The sequence below is a fragment of the Solea senegalensis genome, linkage group LG7 (assembly GCF_019176455.1).
Source record: "Solea senegalensis isolate Sse05_10M linkage group LG7, IFAPA_SoseM_1, whole genome shotgun sequence".
Taxonomy (NCBI): Eukaryota; Metazoa; Chordata; class Actinopteri; order Pleuronectiformes; family Soleidae; genus Solea; species Solea senegalensis.
In genome coordinates, this window is record NC_058027.1 from 22,863,624 (window position 1) to 22,879,092 (window position 15,469).

Sequence of the window (15,469 nt, forward strand, 5' to 3'; positions counted from 1 at the left end):
ACAGACAGCAGAGAAGGAGTTAATCTTTTTTTAATTAGTGATACATGGAGGTGAGAGAAATATGAGAAAAATTGGTTGATACAACTTGACAGAGCAAATCTAGTCGCTAGTTATTCAAGTGAGGCATCATCAGCTCTATGTTGACTTTAGCTGTTAAATCACCCTCAGCAAAGCAGCGCCCTCCAAAATAAGGATGAGCCTTTTCAACTGAAAAAGACTTGTACAGTAAGTATAACATTCATAGAAAATTACAGCTTAAAATATAATCCAGCATGCACATGACCGAGCCTAGTGTCGCATTCTACGTTTTAATTATAACACAAAAAAACATTCTCAATTAGATCTGAGATACCCACCTGGGTTTACTAAGGAAACGATAATCTGTATGTGTGTTCAGCACCTGGTTCACTAAGACAGCAGCTAATTACATACTGGGCTAAACGTGGTTCGAGCCCTCCAGGAAACACAACATGTGTAAAAGAAGATGATCTTGATGTAAAACAGCTGAGAAAATGTATTGCTAAAACACTACATACACAACTGTGATATAATCTTTGGTAGTATCCAATTATTGCTTTATTAGGAGGCCCAAAATCCCCATCACCAGAAAATAAAACGGAATTAAGAAGTGTAATTTTGAAGTTAAAGATGCCTGTAGTGGTTTTATAGTTCACTGATGGTCCATTTAAGAAAAAAAAAAGAAAGGTCTGATAAACACAAAGCAAAATGACCCATCCATTAGTGTTTTATGTAACAGTAATCAGATAATGTGTGCATTAACAAAGGCCTTAATCCTTAATTTCTGCTTCTAATGATTGATAATTGATTTCTTTTGCGGTACAAAGATAGACGTATTATTCTCTCTCCCACCACAATCTTCCGCGCGTCTCTCATAAATCAGATCTGTGCCGGTGCTCGAATTGCACAACCTGAGCAGCTGAATACATAATCAACCGCTGTCAACATGTCTCTTCCCATTATTTCTGTGATCCTCCCTTAAATGCAAATGCAATGAGGAGAGAAACACACCTTGTAAACACCTGCTAAAATGATGTGTCTTGAGGCAGTTTGTTTACTTTCTGTTGCTAAAAAAACAAAAATATCCACTATATTCTGAGTAAATGAGCCCACATGAAATGAAAAAAAGGGAAAAATGAATATAAATAAAAGTAAATTAAACATAATACAGAACTAAATTTCTCATCAGGGCCAATAACACAATAGAGTATTGTGTCAATATGATTTAGTTTATTTTGTAGCTTTGAACTTGAGAATAAACTTAATGTACTTGTTGTACTCACGTACAACTCCAATACTGTACCTTTAATAGTGTTCTGTTGCATAGCCATTACTGTTACTGCTGCTACAATACGTCTGAGGGATACTGAAACTAATATGAATTCTAGTACTTTAAAATGCATGCAGTCTCATTGGAAAAGAACAGAATGTTAGGTCGCACTATTTGGGTTTAATTACCTCTATATTCAATGGCAAAGCCAGACATGCCCAATGAGGCATCAGATCTGAATGCCAGGAAGAGACTGTTACCACTGCTCTCTATTCGCTCTGGGGCCTGGTTGCCTTGGAGACTTGCAAGTAATGGCCCATTAGAGTCTTCACCCTCGTAGATGTGCAGGAAGTCATAACTTGGCTCCATGTTGAAACTAAAACAAGAGAGAAGGACACAGAGAAAGTTAGCTTTGGAAATCAAGAAAGTTTGATTACTTGTGTGTAACAACAACCCAGTGATGTGTATTAACTTATATCTGAAAAGAATTGGGATAAATCTCGACTAAAACACACCAAAAATCATGCCAAATCGATATTCATTTGTGTTAGTGTATCTTGCCTGGGAACCTGTCAGTGTTGCTATTATTGGACTCCCTTTAATTAATCCAGAGTGAACCCACTTGTCTGAGCATGAGGATGGAGGTTATAACTGTTTGCATTACTCAGTCTAATAGAGCAGTGGTTAAATGTCTTGGTGTCACATTATTTTGAAACAAATGTAAACATCTCATATCATTCTCTGATATGTGTAAAGACTGGTTTTCGCAGCACAAAACACCGACACCTCGAAATATTCTTAAATTAATCCTGAATGGTCCGACTTGTAAAAGTTTTGCTCGGTTTGACTTGGAAAACTTTTCCTCATCTTGTTAAAACATACATGTAGACGTCTGGTACTCATGAGAGTAAAAGTATATCTCTCTCTCGCACACACACACACAAGCACAGTCTTAAGGTTTGCACTGACAGTGCAGCGGTTGCCTCAGCCCTGTCTCTCACTTGTCACACTGAAACAAATTGATATGAATGTTTACAAAAACACTCATACGCACACACACACACACACACACACACACAGAGAACTCAAACTCAATGTTTATGTTAAACCTTCTCTCTTGAAAACACACAGCAATCACAGACAATTGACATGTGAAAACCTTCCAAAGTCTTAACCCTCAAAAAGCCCTTTACGTTGTGAGGTCTGGCCAAAATGTCCACACAACAATCAATCTCCTTGACTCGGCACGACTCTCCTTGGCGCGGCACGGTTATTTTGCGTTTCCACTAGCGAGAATACCTGGTACTTTTTTCTTAGTACCTGACTGCCGGCCACTGATTGGTCAGAGTGCCTTCACAGGAAGAGGCATGAGCAAGACGTCTGACACAAGAATCAAGCCGAACAATGACGAACTGTAGATCGGCAAAAACAATCCTAAAAATGTGGGTTAATCTCCAGGAATTACCAGGGAAACGTCTACAATCTCAGTATTTAACAGAGGAGTCTGGAGTATTTAGTGACAGAGAGCTGCATCACAAACCCTGCTGCTGTATTTCAGTCCAGTGACTGTGTCAGGCGGTGTCGGTGCTTCCGTCATGGAGGAAGTACTGAACAAATATTTTCAATGAACTGACTCTAATGATTCAGTTACACTGAAAACAACTGCGTTTCTGTGTGTCGCATGTAAGTCACAGTCACGGCAGTTACACGTAGCCATGCAGTGATGACTCCGCCCACGTTGAGGAGGTACTATATTGTAATGGAAATGTGTTGAGGCGAGTCGAGCTGGGACCATAGGTGGAAAAGGGGCTTCATGTTGTCCTCACAGTAATAGAGAGGTAAGTGCACGCACACATGCTATCTGTGCCATCATTTACCTCACAACGCAAAACTGTGCATTTATGCTCTAAGCACAGTACTCACACATTTCTGCAAGTATTTATAATGGTTGTAATTCACTGAAAATTGTAGAAATAAATGCCAATAAAGGGGAGGAAATGATGATGATGGAAATAATGTAAGTTTCCAAGTTTCCGAGGTTATCACATACACGGATTAAAAAATAATGTTTAATATCTAAATTACTTCGTTGAACTGAACAAAGAACGCATATAATCGCGAGCAAAGTTAAAAGAAATGCAAAGAAATGTGTAAAAACCTGCGTTTGTATCTCATGCAGCGTGGGCTTAACAGCTCATGAGCCCTTTTGTACTGACAAAGCATTAAAATGATCCCTGTTAATACCTATTGCATTAGTGATCCATTCCAGGTCTGAACGCTTCAGCTACTAAATGTCATAAAAAATAGAGAACACAAATATCTCACTGAGCAGAAATAGAACAGGGCTGTAATCTCTGCCTAAAGAAGTTTGTAAAGACTCAAGACTTGAAAAAAATTCATTGTGCTCCCACAAACAAGAGGAGGCGTTTGTTTCTTTAAGCAAATTATATCATCAAACGCTCGTCTGTAAAGTAAGCAGTCAGGAGACGGTGCATTTATGGAATATAATTTCACTTATTTTACAAAGCCACTCTTTTTTTTAGCATTGGTATAAAAAAAACAAGGGTCAGTTAGATATGGACATAATTGTGCCTTAAAGGCTTGTGAATATTCATCTGTGGTTGGTTGAAGGAAGTTCATCTCATGTGAGATCATAAAACACAATTATAGCAAATAAATGACGCATAACTGTCTCACGGTAACAAAAAAAAGAAAGAAAGAGGGAAATTATCTCTTTAGCTGAGAAACATAAAGGCAAAATTGGGTCATCAGTCCCTTTGGCAATCTGAGGAAGCTCTGCTTTGCTTTTATCTCTTCTTTACTACATGTGAAACTGCAGTCTTCAATTCAGCTTTGGACAGAGGCACATAACCACTGTGACCTGCAATATAATATGGGTTATATATTATACATATGTCAAAAACACCTCCATATAAAACAATTTGTGTAGGAAATTATTGAAGCCCAGACTGCCAAGAAAATGAATATTTAGATTATTGAAATAATCACCCCCACATCAACCTGTTGAGTTTAATACGTTGGTCATCTCCAATTTCTTTTTCTTTTTTTCACATTATCATATTACAAAGAGCATGTGACTTAGCTTCACTTTCTGGACCAAGGAGGTTGCTCCATTTTTAAAAAAACAAACAAACATTCTATGCCGCTAACTAATCTATAAACTACTGTAGCAACTTGTGTTGTATGTGGATTTTATTGTATATTAGAAATCGCCTCCACACAAATGGGTTTAATAACTGCATTAACTGACATCAGACTAACCCGAGCCTGTGCCCTGACTGTACAGCAGAGACCTTGTTTTCGCTCTGTCTGCTTCACGGTGAGTCACGCACAGTCTACACCAAAAATACATTTCTACTAAACTAGATTTGTGAAACAAGTCCATTGAGGGAGGTAAAAAAACTTCATTTTAACAAAATGTTTGTCTTGACCGTTGATTTGGGATATTACACTTTCAGAACGGTTTTTGGACGTGACCACTTCCTCTCAGAATACAGAAGAAAAAATACAAATCAAGAGAATAATTCTGTTGTGTTTCTGTGTCAAATGAGGACAACTGGTTAAAATAAAGTCAATAAAATGACCGTTGGAACTGTGCAGGGGGCGGGGGAAATGAAAGTGACAATACCACTGGCTGCAACTACAACATGTGCAGTAGTAGCAAGAGTGCACAGTTTAAGAGGGAGACACACAGTGTGGAGGGGACACATGAGGAAGGAGACGCACACCTCCTAAAAAAAGAATGACTCTGGGCTGCTCTGGGCAATCTTTCACAAAAAAAAATAAAATAATAATAATAATTGTGTGATGGCAGTTCCTGTCGACATAATGAGGAGTGAGCAGGAGCAGAGTGGGTGATGTGCGGTTGTAAAAAAATATAAAAATGAACATTCTCAGGATAGTTACATACGAGGACAGGTCCAAAAATAAACCAATGGAGCGTCCTCGTTGCTGCCTTTGTTATTTGTTGTCATACTGTTGGCACTCCCTCTGAGCCCCCTTTTTTAAATTAAATATAAATACCATGTGCCGTGGTGAAATGTGGGTGTTGGGCAGTGATCGCCCTAATTCAAAATAGTTCAAAAATATCTCCTGGCCTACCTTTTGAAGATGAGGGCGATGACAAAGTCAGGGTTGACTCGGACTCTCCAGTCACATTCTTTCCCAGGGGGATAAGGCTGAGGGTAGTTTGGAGACAGAATGACTCCAGACGGTCCGCTGACGTTCCCCCCACAGGTGGCTGTCGACGGGCAAAAAACGAGAGACAGACAAAAACCGGGATGAGAGACAAAAAGATGATGAGACAGCATTTGGCTAAAGCTAATTTGGAAATAGAATCGCCCCTGACTGACCACTCATGTAACCCCCACAGGCTGGCAGAGTGGAACACGGTGCGCTAGTGATGTGAGGTATGGCAGGCGTTGGCTGGGAGAGGGAGAATTATGCCTAGTGGACTGCTAATATTACATCCACAGGTAGTGGGAGCGGGTGAAAGAGCAAAAGGCAGACAGGGAGAGATGTTGAGATTTAGTTACAGAGCGTAGCACTGGGGGCAGTTAGCAGAGAAAATCGCACCTGGTGGTCCCGTTATACCACAACAAGCCAGAAAGAAGGAAAGAGATACTGGCAAGAGAGACAGATATGGATTCAGCAGAATATGAAGCACACTGAGGTGTCGTGGGGGTGGCAGGTGGGTGTGAATGGATTATTAACAGTGAAACAGAGGTAAACAAAGCCATTAATAGTTGTGAATCACTCATGGACACACAGACACACACACACACTTAGACAGTCAGCAATTGTGTACAATGTTGGCTTAATCTTGGGAGCTTTTAAACACAGAGGATTTCGCCATTTGTGGTTCAAGTGTAGGAGATGGAAGCATGGCAGGGAACTAAGAGAGAAAATGAAGTGAGAATTTAAGACACATGAGTTCGTATGGTGCCGAGTCAGAGGCAACGGCATAATGTGATTCACAGGCAAATTACTGGCCTCTGTGACTGTGCTGGAGGACTTCCTGATAGTGCTGGCTGATATAGAGAGATTATGGCAGCTAACAGAGGGACAAATGACTACTCCTTTGCTCCAAGCTGAGGGAGGGATGGGCCACATGCTACATGCTGCATGAATTTTTATTAGCATCCGAGCTGAATGTCACGCCATACCTCCTCCCTGGTTCTTGAATAAAGTCCAGCAGCCCAGGACCTTAATGGGAGTCTGGTTTGAGTGACTTGACATTAGAGATCATGTGTGAAACTGAGCTGGATAATAAGTAGAATAAAAAAAGGAAAGAAACTTGATGCCCTCTTTTTAATGCCTTATAAAGTCACGCAGTTCTGCAGCTGACAACGACAAAGTATAAGCAGGAGATTTCTGGAAATATGCCACAGGTGTGTTGTTGGGCTGTAACACTGTAGACTTCGTTGTTCTGATGGATAAGAATAGTGAAGAGTCTTGTTGCCTTACAGATTACATCTTGTTTTGGTATTGACCTTGTATTCCTGTATTTTTTGACTCGGAAAAAAAAAGACAAAGTGTCATGGCTGGAAGTCACTTTCCTCCTTTAGTGAGGTAGTCGAGTGTGACTAATGGAGCCGAGGAGAAAAATGAAAGAGGGGAAGCACATCTCAAAGTGGCGGAGTGAAACACAAAGTGCAGCACAGTTGTGTGAATGACACGTGGAAGGGGATGTGAAAGCAGCAGGCGGCCTCCGTGATGATCATTTATACAAATTCTGCTTGTCCAGAACGGTCACATGCTCAATGTGTCTAATGCTTCAGCCACTTTCCTCAGAATCAGTAAACATCAATCAGCGCTCCATCATTTATCAGGTGTACATCAGTATCCACCAATATTCATATCTACATCAGCAAATAGAATTTTGTGATCAAAGCTTCTATCTAAATTTGTGTTTGTTTGTTTTTTCCGTACTTTATTAATCCCTTTTCTTTCTCTGCATTTAACCCATCCTAGAATTAGGAGCAGTGGGCAGCCACACTGTGCAGTGCCCAGGGAGCAATGGGGATTGGGTACCTTGCTCAAGGTATCTACCCCAGCCCTTTTTGACCTCGAACCGGTGACCCTCCGGTTACAAGCCCAGTTCCCTTTACACTTGGCCATGGGCATAGTAAAAAAAAGTGTGAAGAGATGGAAGTCTTAAAAACTGTTCAGGAATTTGTAGTGTTTTTAAAAGAACACCAACAACAAAAATGTCAGTATAAACCCCGAACTTCACAATCAGCACATCAGTAATCAGTCAGTTTATCTCTATGAAAAGTATGTGAGTAACAGCAGAAAAATGCAGGGGCACTTATGAGACCTCATCTGTCATGTTTATTGTCAAAGTTAGAGGAAACTTCAGGCTTTAGATATAACTTAAGACTATAAAGTCTCGTCCTGAGACTTCCATCATCGGGTGTATTCATAAAAGCAAAGTGTTGGTGTCTGGACACTGTCTAAGAATCTGAATGACTGGGTGTTTAGTGTATGATATTTTTTAAAGACACTGATGTGTCACTTATCACGCCGTGATGTCACATTTTATCTCAGCCGGGTAGTAAATTATCCACACGGTGATTCATGCCCCATACCTATACACGTCGGAGGATCCGGTTGCCAGTAGAATCTGTTATCCATCCGCACACATGTGATGGTGTTCTGACCTTCCAGCTGATAACCAGGGTCACACTGGAATGTCATGCTGTCCCCGGGCTCCTTGCTGTCGCCGTATCGAGAGCCATTCACCGGGATGCCGGGGTCGTTGCAGGTCGTCGCTGTAGTGGCTGTATTGAAGCGTGTGAAACAGATAAACTGATATTGACGTACTGTTTGTGGAGGAGAAAAGTGGCCCACTTTATATAGTGTTATCTTCTTTTGTCATCATTTTGTTATTGTACCTGACAATAACTGGCAGCTGGAGAGAGACGCTCGTATAAGCTCGTGTTTACCCTGACTAGTCAGCAACTACTGTTGCTGATAAATGGATCATCAGTTCAATCAAATTTGACCTGGCATTCCTTTTTGTTTTTTAATTAGTGGTTCCCCCCTCAGGCATCGCAGTGTGTTTACTCGGGTTAATTATACTGCTTTTTATATGACAATCAAACTCGTGGCGCAGAGGTTTCACGTGTTTGCAGTTGTGTTTAAAAAACAATGTAGCAACAACGCTTCTGTTTGATCCGTTTGTGAAATAATAATAATAAAAGGTTAAAATGAAAAACATATGGATTAGCAATGATGAGTTGATTGATTTTAAATCAGTGGGTTCAGGCACCTTGTTGGGTCTCACATTTATTCCAAACAGCTGTGAGATAATGACTGTAAAAAGATTAGAAATCATAAAAACAACCAGGAACATTTGCTGCTCAAAATGTCATTTATGAATTCAGCTTCCTTTTGTGCGATGTTACTGTGCCGCTCTCTCTTCAGGCAGACTGTGTGCCTCATGTTTATTTTTTTTCTTGCCACAGAAACACTGATTCACTCTGATTTAAGCCACTGCTTCTAATAGGACGGTGCATTTTGGGGTTTAGTGGAGCAAACAGTAAAGGTCACCTGTCCACTGACAGAACACAAGAAACTGCTGTTTCACCTTCGACTGAAGGTGTTTGATGAAGTAATGAATGATTGCAAATGAACATCTAACATCTCACGTCAACCCTTAGAATTACATCATTTTGGTTATCATCTACTCATAGATTTGTTACCATACCTCTGATCCACCACTGGTATCTTGAAGTACTTAGTAAGCCCAAGTCCCAGGGTGAGATATTAAATATCTCATTTGATTCTTTGGCTAAAGGTTTTTCAGAAATCCTGTTAAACGTAACATTAATTCCTGATTAATTTGCCTCTAGCCAATATAAATGAGTTTTGTATAATAACTAAGAAACTAAGTGTTACGCAGCAAAAATGAATTGCTAATTTGATAATTGGTTTTTCTTCATAAATGAACCCAGGGTATAGAGAGGAGCAGACCACCCAAACCAGTGATTTAGTGGAATCATGGTTCAATTTTGGTTCTTGAAAAACATTTTTTTTTAATGTGAATGAATTTGATTTGGAGTTCAGGCTACTCACTGGAGAACTGTATGGAAAACCCTTGCTTGCTGATGAAATAATCGGAATCAAACTGCAGTGTGAGTATGTTGAAAGTCGAGTGAATATCTTCGGGTAAGGCCGGGCCGGACCACTCCTTCAGAAGGATCCCCCTGTCCGACGGCCCAGATGGACCGTCCCAAACTCTCAGGATGTCGTGGCCGATCTCGGTGTCAAAGACGATAAAGTGGAGACTGGAGAAACACAGAAAGAAAGAATATGTCAGTGAGATCCAGAGCAAAAAAAAGAAGGAACTGCTTATTCACTCACAAACATTAGCAGCAGCCACAGTTTGTTGAGAAACATGGAGGTGGCATAATGACTAATGAGTTGTACTCTATGACACAGCAGTAGCTGTGACAGTGACCGTTTATCTCTAATTAGAGAATATATTATTACCTGCCAGTGTTTTTGAGTGTCTGCCTCTACCTTGCACATTGTCCTGCCCAGGATGGAAATAGTAGCTCATGTTTGCTTGTTTCATGGTTTGCACACAATGTGGTTGTCTATTTACAGTAAATGCTGACATCCATAGGTCTTCTTAGGCCCAAGACCCCCGGATTGAACCACCAATTATAGTTTCACCTGTTTGTGTTCTATACAAATACTTCATTATTTCCTCATAATAGTGCAGCCAGTAAATAACTCCCATCTAAGCTGGAGCAAAGCACTTGAGCAGACACATATTCACATATTCACATAACACTTTTTGATCCAGCATGTGCTCCATCCATGATTACCTGATAGTCTTGCCTGTGTCAGCCTCTATTGTCCAGGTACAGTGCAGATTATTGTCATAAGGAGCAGGATATCCCGGAGACAGTATCCGTCCAGACACCGCTCCAGTGATGTGACCTCCACACTCCGCTACAAGGACGTGAGACAAAGGGATGAGGAAACATCACAGGTGAAAAAAAAACACTGTACAGTAAAAATGTACGACTCACACAATGGCAAAACAGACGACAACTTTTTACCTTTCCAATTACTCATAGCACTTCTCTAACCATGTATGCTCGGTAGTAAATATGATGTCATGCTAATAATTTGATCACAGTCAAGATAATTTGTACAGATGCTGTAAACCATGGGTGTCAAACAGACCCGGCCCAACAAAGGGCACATTATGATTACAATGTGCTCATAATGTTAAAAAAAATTATTGTGTCAGTTTCATAGACCTGTGACCTGTGATCTGTAAGTTGTTGTTGAAATGTCAGGTTGTTCATAAAACGTTTTGTAAACAGATACTTCGTTAAATGTAAAACACCATTCCTCGTTCATAAGTTATTATGCTATTATTTTACTGGTCTGGCCCACTTGAGATCGAATTGCGTCAGATGTGACCCCTGAATTAAAATGAGTTTGACACCCCCGCTGTAAACAATTCCATGGTATCAGAAAACTCTACCAATCAGCCTGGGGATCATACTTCTTCTCCTAGACATAAAGAATAAAACACTCAATATAATACAAAATGGGGCAGTAAAAATGCAATGTTATAGCTGATAAACAACATTTATAAATTAAACCTGTTTACATTCAGAAACACCCCGGTAAACTGACATTTAATTTTCTTATATGTAGAGCGTGGTCATTATAATATAACAATGTCTCATCTCATCTCTCATCTAACCTCGGTTTACCTCGTGGATTGGAATAAACTTTGTCTGACACTTTTTGAGCTTGTAAAGAGTGAAGGGAAATAAATCTTCTACACTTCTAACTCATGCACATCTCCATAACAACAGATAGACAAATGGCCAAACTTTCGGGATCTATGAAGTCCTCTTTTCTCAATACATTTGTATCCAGCTTTTCCAGCCCCATTAACATTTCAATTCATCTCTGTAAGCGACGGTGCCCCTACTTTGCAATAAATTACTCTGAGGTGTGAAGGTTGCGTTAAAGGAGAATCAGTTAAGAAATGCTGAATCATTAAATCAACCTTGAATTATCATCTCTACTGTGATACACTTTCAAGGTGAGTGAATGACTTTGATGGGTGTTTTGTCTCTAAGATGTGCAATGCGAAGAAAATGTTTCATGCACGTGCGATAACTGCCCTTTTGTATGGGTTTATTGTTGCTTTCAAAAGTGAGGAGCAAGAGGGGTGGAATAAGGCTTGGGGCAAATTTGAACTCATCATGGTAAACAAGGTACACATGATAGAACACAGAGCCATCAGATCACTGCTGATTAGGAGGCAGTTTGGTTCAGAGAAGGCTTTATGTTTGTGTTGTGCACATTGTGTGTTTGTGCGAGTCAAGAGGGCGCCATTAACACAGCTCGCACAATCCGCAGTAATGTGACAACCTACTGCTGTTGCACTACAGTGTAACCAGGCACAGAGCACACATAAAACAAATGTACACAAACCAAACCAGCTAAAGCCAGAAAAAACATACTTTTCTCTTTGTGAATCTCAGAGATCAAAAAAAAACAGGAGTCATTTAGTTGGTCTGGGTTGATGACGACTGCATTTTCCACAGAAAGAATAACACACACAAATACAGAGTGTGAGACAGACAGGTGTTGTGCATGAATAGAGGGAGAGAAAGCATGAAAATAAAGGAGTCCCAGAGTGGTAGACCTCCTCTCTGTTTGAGAGAAAGAAGACTGGTGCCCGAGGCAAAGCCAGCTCCTCATCTCTGTGGGACAAGTGTGGGACCAAGCCAGACAGCCTGGGATGGAAATATTCAGGGAGGCAGAGAGGCAAGTGCTCCATGCAACCATGTGAAAAATAGAGAAAATACAATGCTACCTATAGCGGTACATTAGTAAGCTCAGGGCTCTGTCAGCAAGTACTCTCTTGGTTGCTGGCTCACCGAAAGTAAGGCAGTGACAGTAAGGTAGAAACAGAGCAGATAAGAATTAATGACTGACACACACACACACACACACACACACAAACTTTTTAGTTGCTATTAGAAACTACAAGAGCCGTGTTCCACCTCAGAGAGTTCAGGTGTGCTGGCAGGTTAGAAAAATAGGTAGAAATATTAACAGAGAAAGTGTGTTGGAAAAAAAATGCAAATTCACAAAAAAAAAATCAGTTGTGGACAAATAAATATGTGAGATTTTAACATCAAGCTCATGCTGCCACAGAATGACCAGCTGTACAAGCTGGACTCAAAACATAAATTGACTTTAACTTGACTCCAAAGCAAAAAAAAATGATTTGTTTTATGTTACACTTATCTCCGACTAAATTAAAAGCTACCAAGTGCCAAGTAAAGCTAATGTATTTTTACTATCTGGATGGGAGCCAGCCTCTATTCTTCCAGATGTACAAACCTTTACTAAATGCAGCAGCAGTCATGATCACAATGATGTTATATTTGACTTCCTACTCTCATTGGCTTCCTTCAAACTCTACAATACATTTATGTACATATATAAGTATCTTTAGTAGTTTTATGGATCCTTTTGTGGTTTTTACATGGCATTTACGAATTAGAAGGTTGTTGCTATATGAGGTCAAGGGAAACTAAAAGAATGGAAGATGTTTATTGTCATTCCATGAGTAAAACAGGGTCTATCAGGGAAAAATGGCATAAATGACATTATGTATGTTTTCATTAGTGTATAATCACATCAAATTAAGTATCTTTATGATAATGATGTCTTTAAATATGCTTCAGGAGCTAAGTTATACCATATCCCATAATGGTCAAATCAAGAGAGTCACTATAGGATCAGGTAATGGCTTATTCACTTGGGTCCAATCTCAGTTGGCTTTATGTGGAAGACCTTTACAGTTAGAACAAATTGTTAGTCTATTAATCACTCTCTAAATACCAGATTCTTTCTTTCAAGTAGTCCTCTGTGATAGCTCAGGTGGATTTATTGCCACGATTCTGGCTGCATTGACACATGGTGATGGGAATTATTTAAAGTAAGACGTCACAGTTATCAGTTTTGTGAATCTGGGTATATTTTTACTCAGGTCTACATTGTCATTGTGCAAAAGCCACAGTTTCAAAAATCCATGTCTGACTCGTCCCACATAAGTAGAGAAGTCTTGAGTTAAGGTCAAAACATATTTTCATGCCGTCCCAGGGACCTTGACCTTTTAATTATTGGATCTGTGGCTCTAAATAAAATGGCCTATGGCATCTTTCTTGTATTGTTAGGGACTCACATAAAACTCTGATAGGGCAGAAAGTCGTGGTGGTTTGTTAATGACCTGCACCTTTTCTCCTTCTCACATTGCCTCTTGTTCCTTGTTCGATCTCCGACCGCCATTAGTTCACCCTTGAGTCCGGCTGAACTTTTGGGGCCAAATCTGAACAGATTCCCCTGAAGGTGCTGCTGAAACACTGCCTTCAAAGGAATGTGATGGATGAAGCAGACGCACAACCCGAAAACACAATGCTTCTGGCCATCGCTGTCGCTTTAGCGTGGACTCGTGAAAACTCTCTCCTGATAGAATATTCTATTTATTGTGTCTACTGAAAAGAGAAGTGAAAGCTAAGGCTTGTGTCAAAGTACTTGGCATGAAATACTGAGCGAAGCTTCGGGGTAAAAGAAAGTAGTCTGACTTACATTATAAATTTATCAAAGTTCAATTCACATAGTCATCACTTATCTTTGCAACCTCACCACACCGCCCTTAAAACACACTATAATCTTATTACAAGCCACAGGAAGGCATATTTAATATCCAAATATTTCCACAACAACAACAACAACAAGACACCGACATACTAACCAAGACAGGAAGGAAGTGGTTTGTCCCAGACACGTCTGTCCCCGCTGAGACACGTGAGAGTGCTGCTGCCATGGAGACTGTATCCAGGGTTGCAGGAGTAGAGGACAAACGTGTTGGCATAATGACCGTCGTCCTGTATCTTGTAGCCATAACTGGGGACACCTGGTTCCTCACAGTGCACCAAGTCAAAACCTGGAGAGAGACACACACAGAAGGCACCGGGTGATTCAGAGCCATTTTGGACAGAGGTCACACTATTTTTCCCTCCTCAGTCTCTCTACTTTTTCTTAATTTGAACAGTCAGTGCTGAAAACACTGTGTGGAGTTCACGTCGTGCTGAAATACTATGTGACAGTTGTGGTGAAAGCTTCTGAGCATTTTTTTTTTAAAATTCTACTCGTGCTTGTTTCCATGATATTTAAAGAAAAAAAACACGCAGATATATACAGTATATATACTGTATATGGGTGAGTAGCTCTAGCAGCAATGTTTAAGGATTGAAAATGTGTTTCCTCCATAAAACTATGGAAATAAATCTCCCAGAAACAAGAAATATATACTGTGCATTTGAAAAAAACAAACAAAAAAACACTGAAAAGGACAGGAACAACAAGGACAATGAAAGTTTCAGGACAGGTAAATAAAGACACACTAACTTCTTCCTCTAACTACAACATCATTTGAACTGAAACTCAATATGTAATAAGCTGTTCACTATCAATGGAATTGGGCTCGAGCATTTTAGTCAACATGACATCGTACTGAAGTGAGGTTATTGTACATCTAATCAGGTTAAAATAACTACTAAACAAGATTAATAACTTTAATATTATTTAATCTATTCCGGGAGAGGGACGTCTCCCAGGATTTACCTGATGCCTCTGCCATTTGACCACAGGCAAAAGGCAAGAAAATAGACGAATGGATGGAGGAAAGAAAGCGTTTACAGACCACTTTGCAACCAAATATAATGAATGTAAAGTAACACTCGCGGACTTTGACCACAGTAATTTGAAGAAAGTTAATAAGATTGTCCTTTCGCCTCTTCAAATAGCAGTGAGGGAGCGAGACGAAATGATCTGTGAACACAGCAACCTACCTTACCTTGCCTTACCTTACCTTACCTTAGAGATGTATCTCACCTCTGTCAACCCTTCTTGATAAAACCTTGTGCAGTTGATTGAATCCAGTTCACTCTACTGCACCAATAAAGCTCTTTCAACAGTCTGTGACTCCACTTACAAACTCACCGCCTCTCTCTCTGGATGAGATGCTTCACTCCTGTTAAAAGTTTCTATAACTCTCTGTCTCTCATCAATCCATCAACCCATATTGTTTCCACAAGTTTG

The 15,469-nt window shown here is 40.0% G+C and overlaps 1 protein-coding gene across 1 annotated transcript in view; it reads right to left on the reverse strand.

Annotated features, from left to right (window-relative positions):
- LOC122772647 (CUB and sushi domain-containing protein 1-like) overlaps window positions 1-15,469 on the reverse strand; it is a 292,253-nt gene that overhangs the window by 80,563 nt on the left and 196,221 nt on the right. Inside the window, exons 26-31 of the mRNA XM_044030836.1 lie at window positions 14,121-14,312; window positions 10,147-10,273; window positions 9,389-9,600; window positions 7,900-8,091; window positions 5,411-5,549; window positions 1,477-1,664 (exon numbers count right to left, since the gene is read on the reverse strand). Of these exons, the coding sequence (XP_043886771.1) occupies window positions 1,477-1,664; window positions 5,411-5,549; window positions 7,900-8,091; window positions 9,389-9,600; window positions 10,147-10,273; window positions 14,121-14,312 (1,050 nt within the window). The remainder of the gene's footprint in view (window positions 1-1,476; window positions 1,665-5,410; window positions 5,550-7,899; window positions 8,092-9,388; window positions 9,601-10,146; window positions 10,274-14,120; window positions 14,313-15,469) is intronic.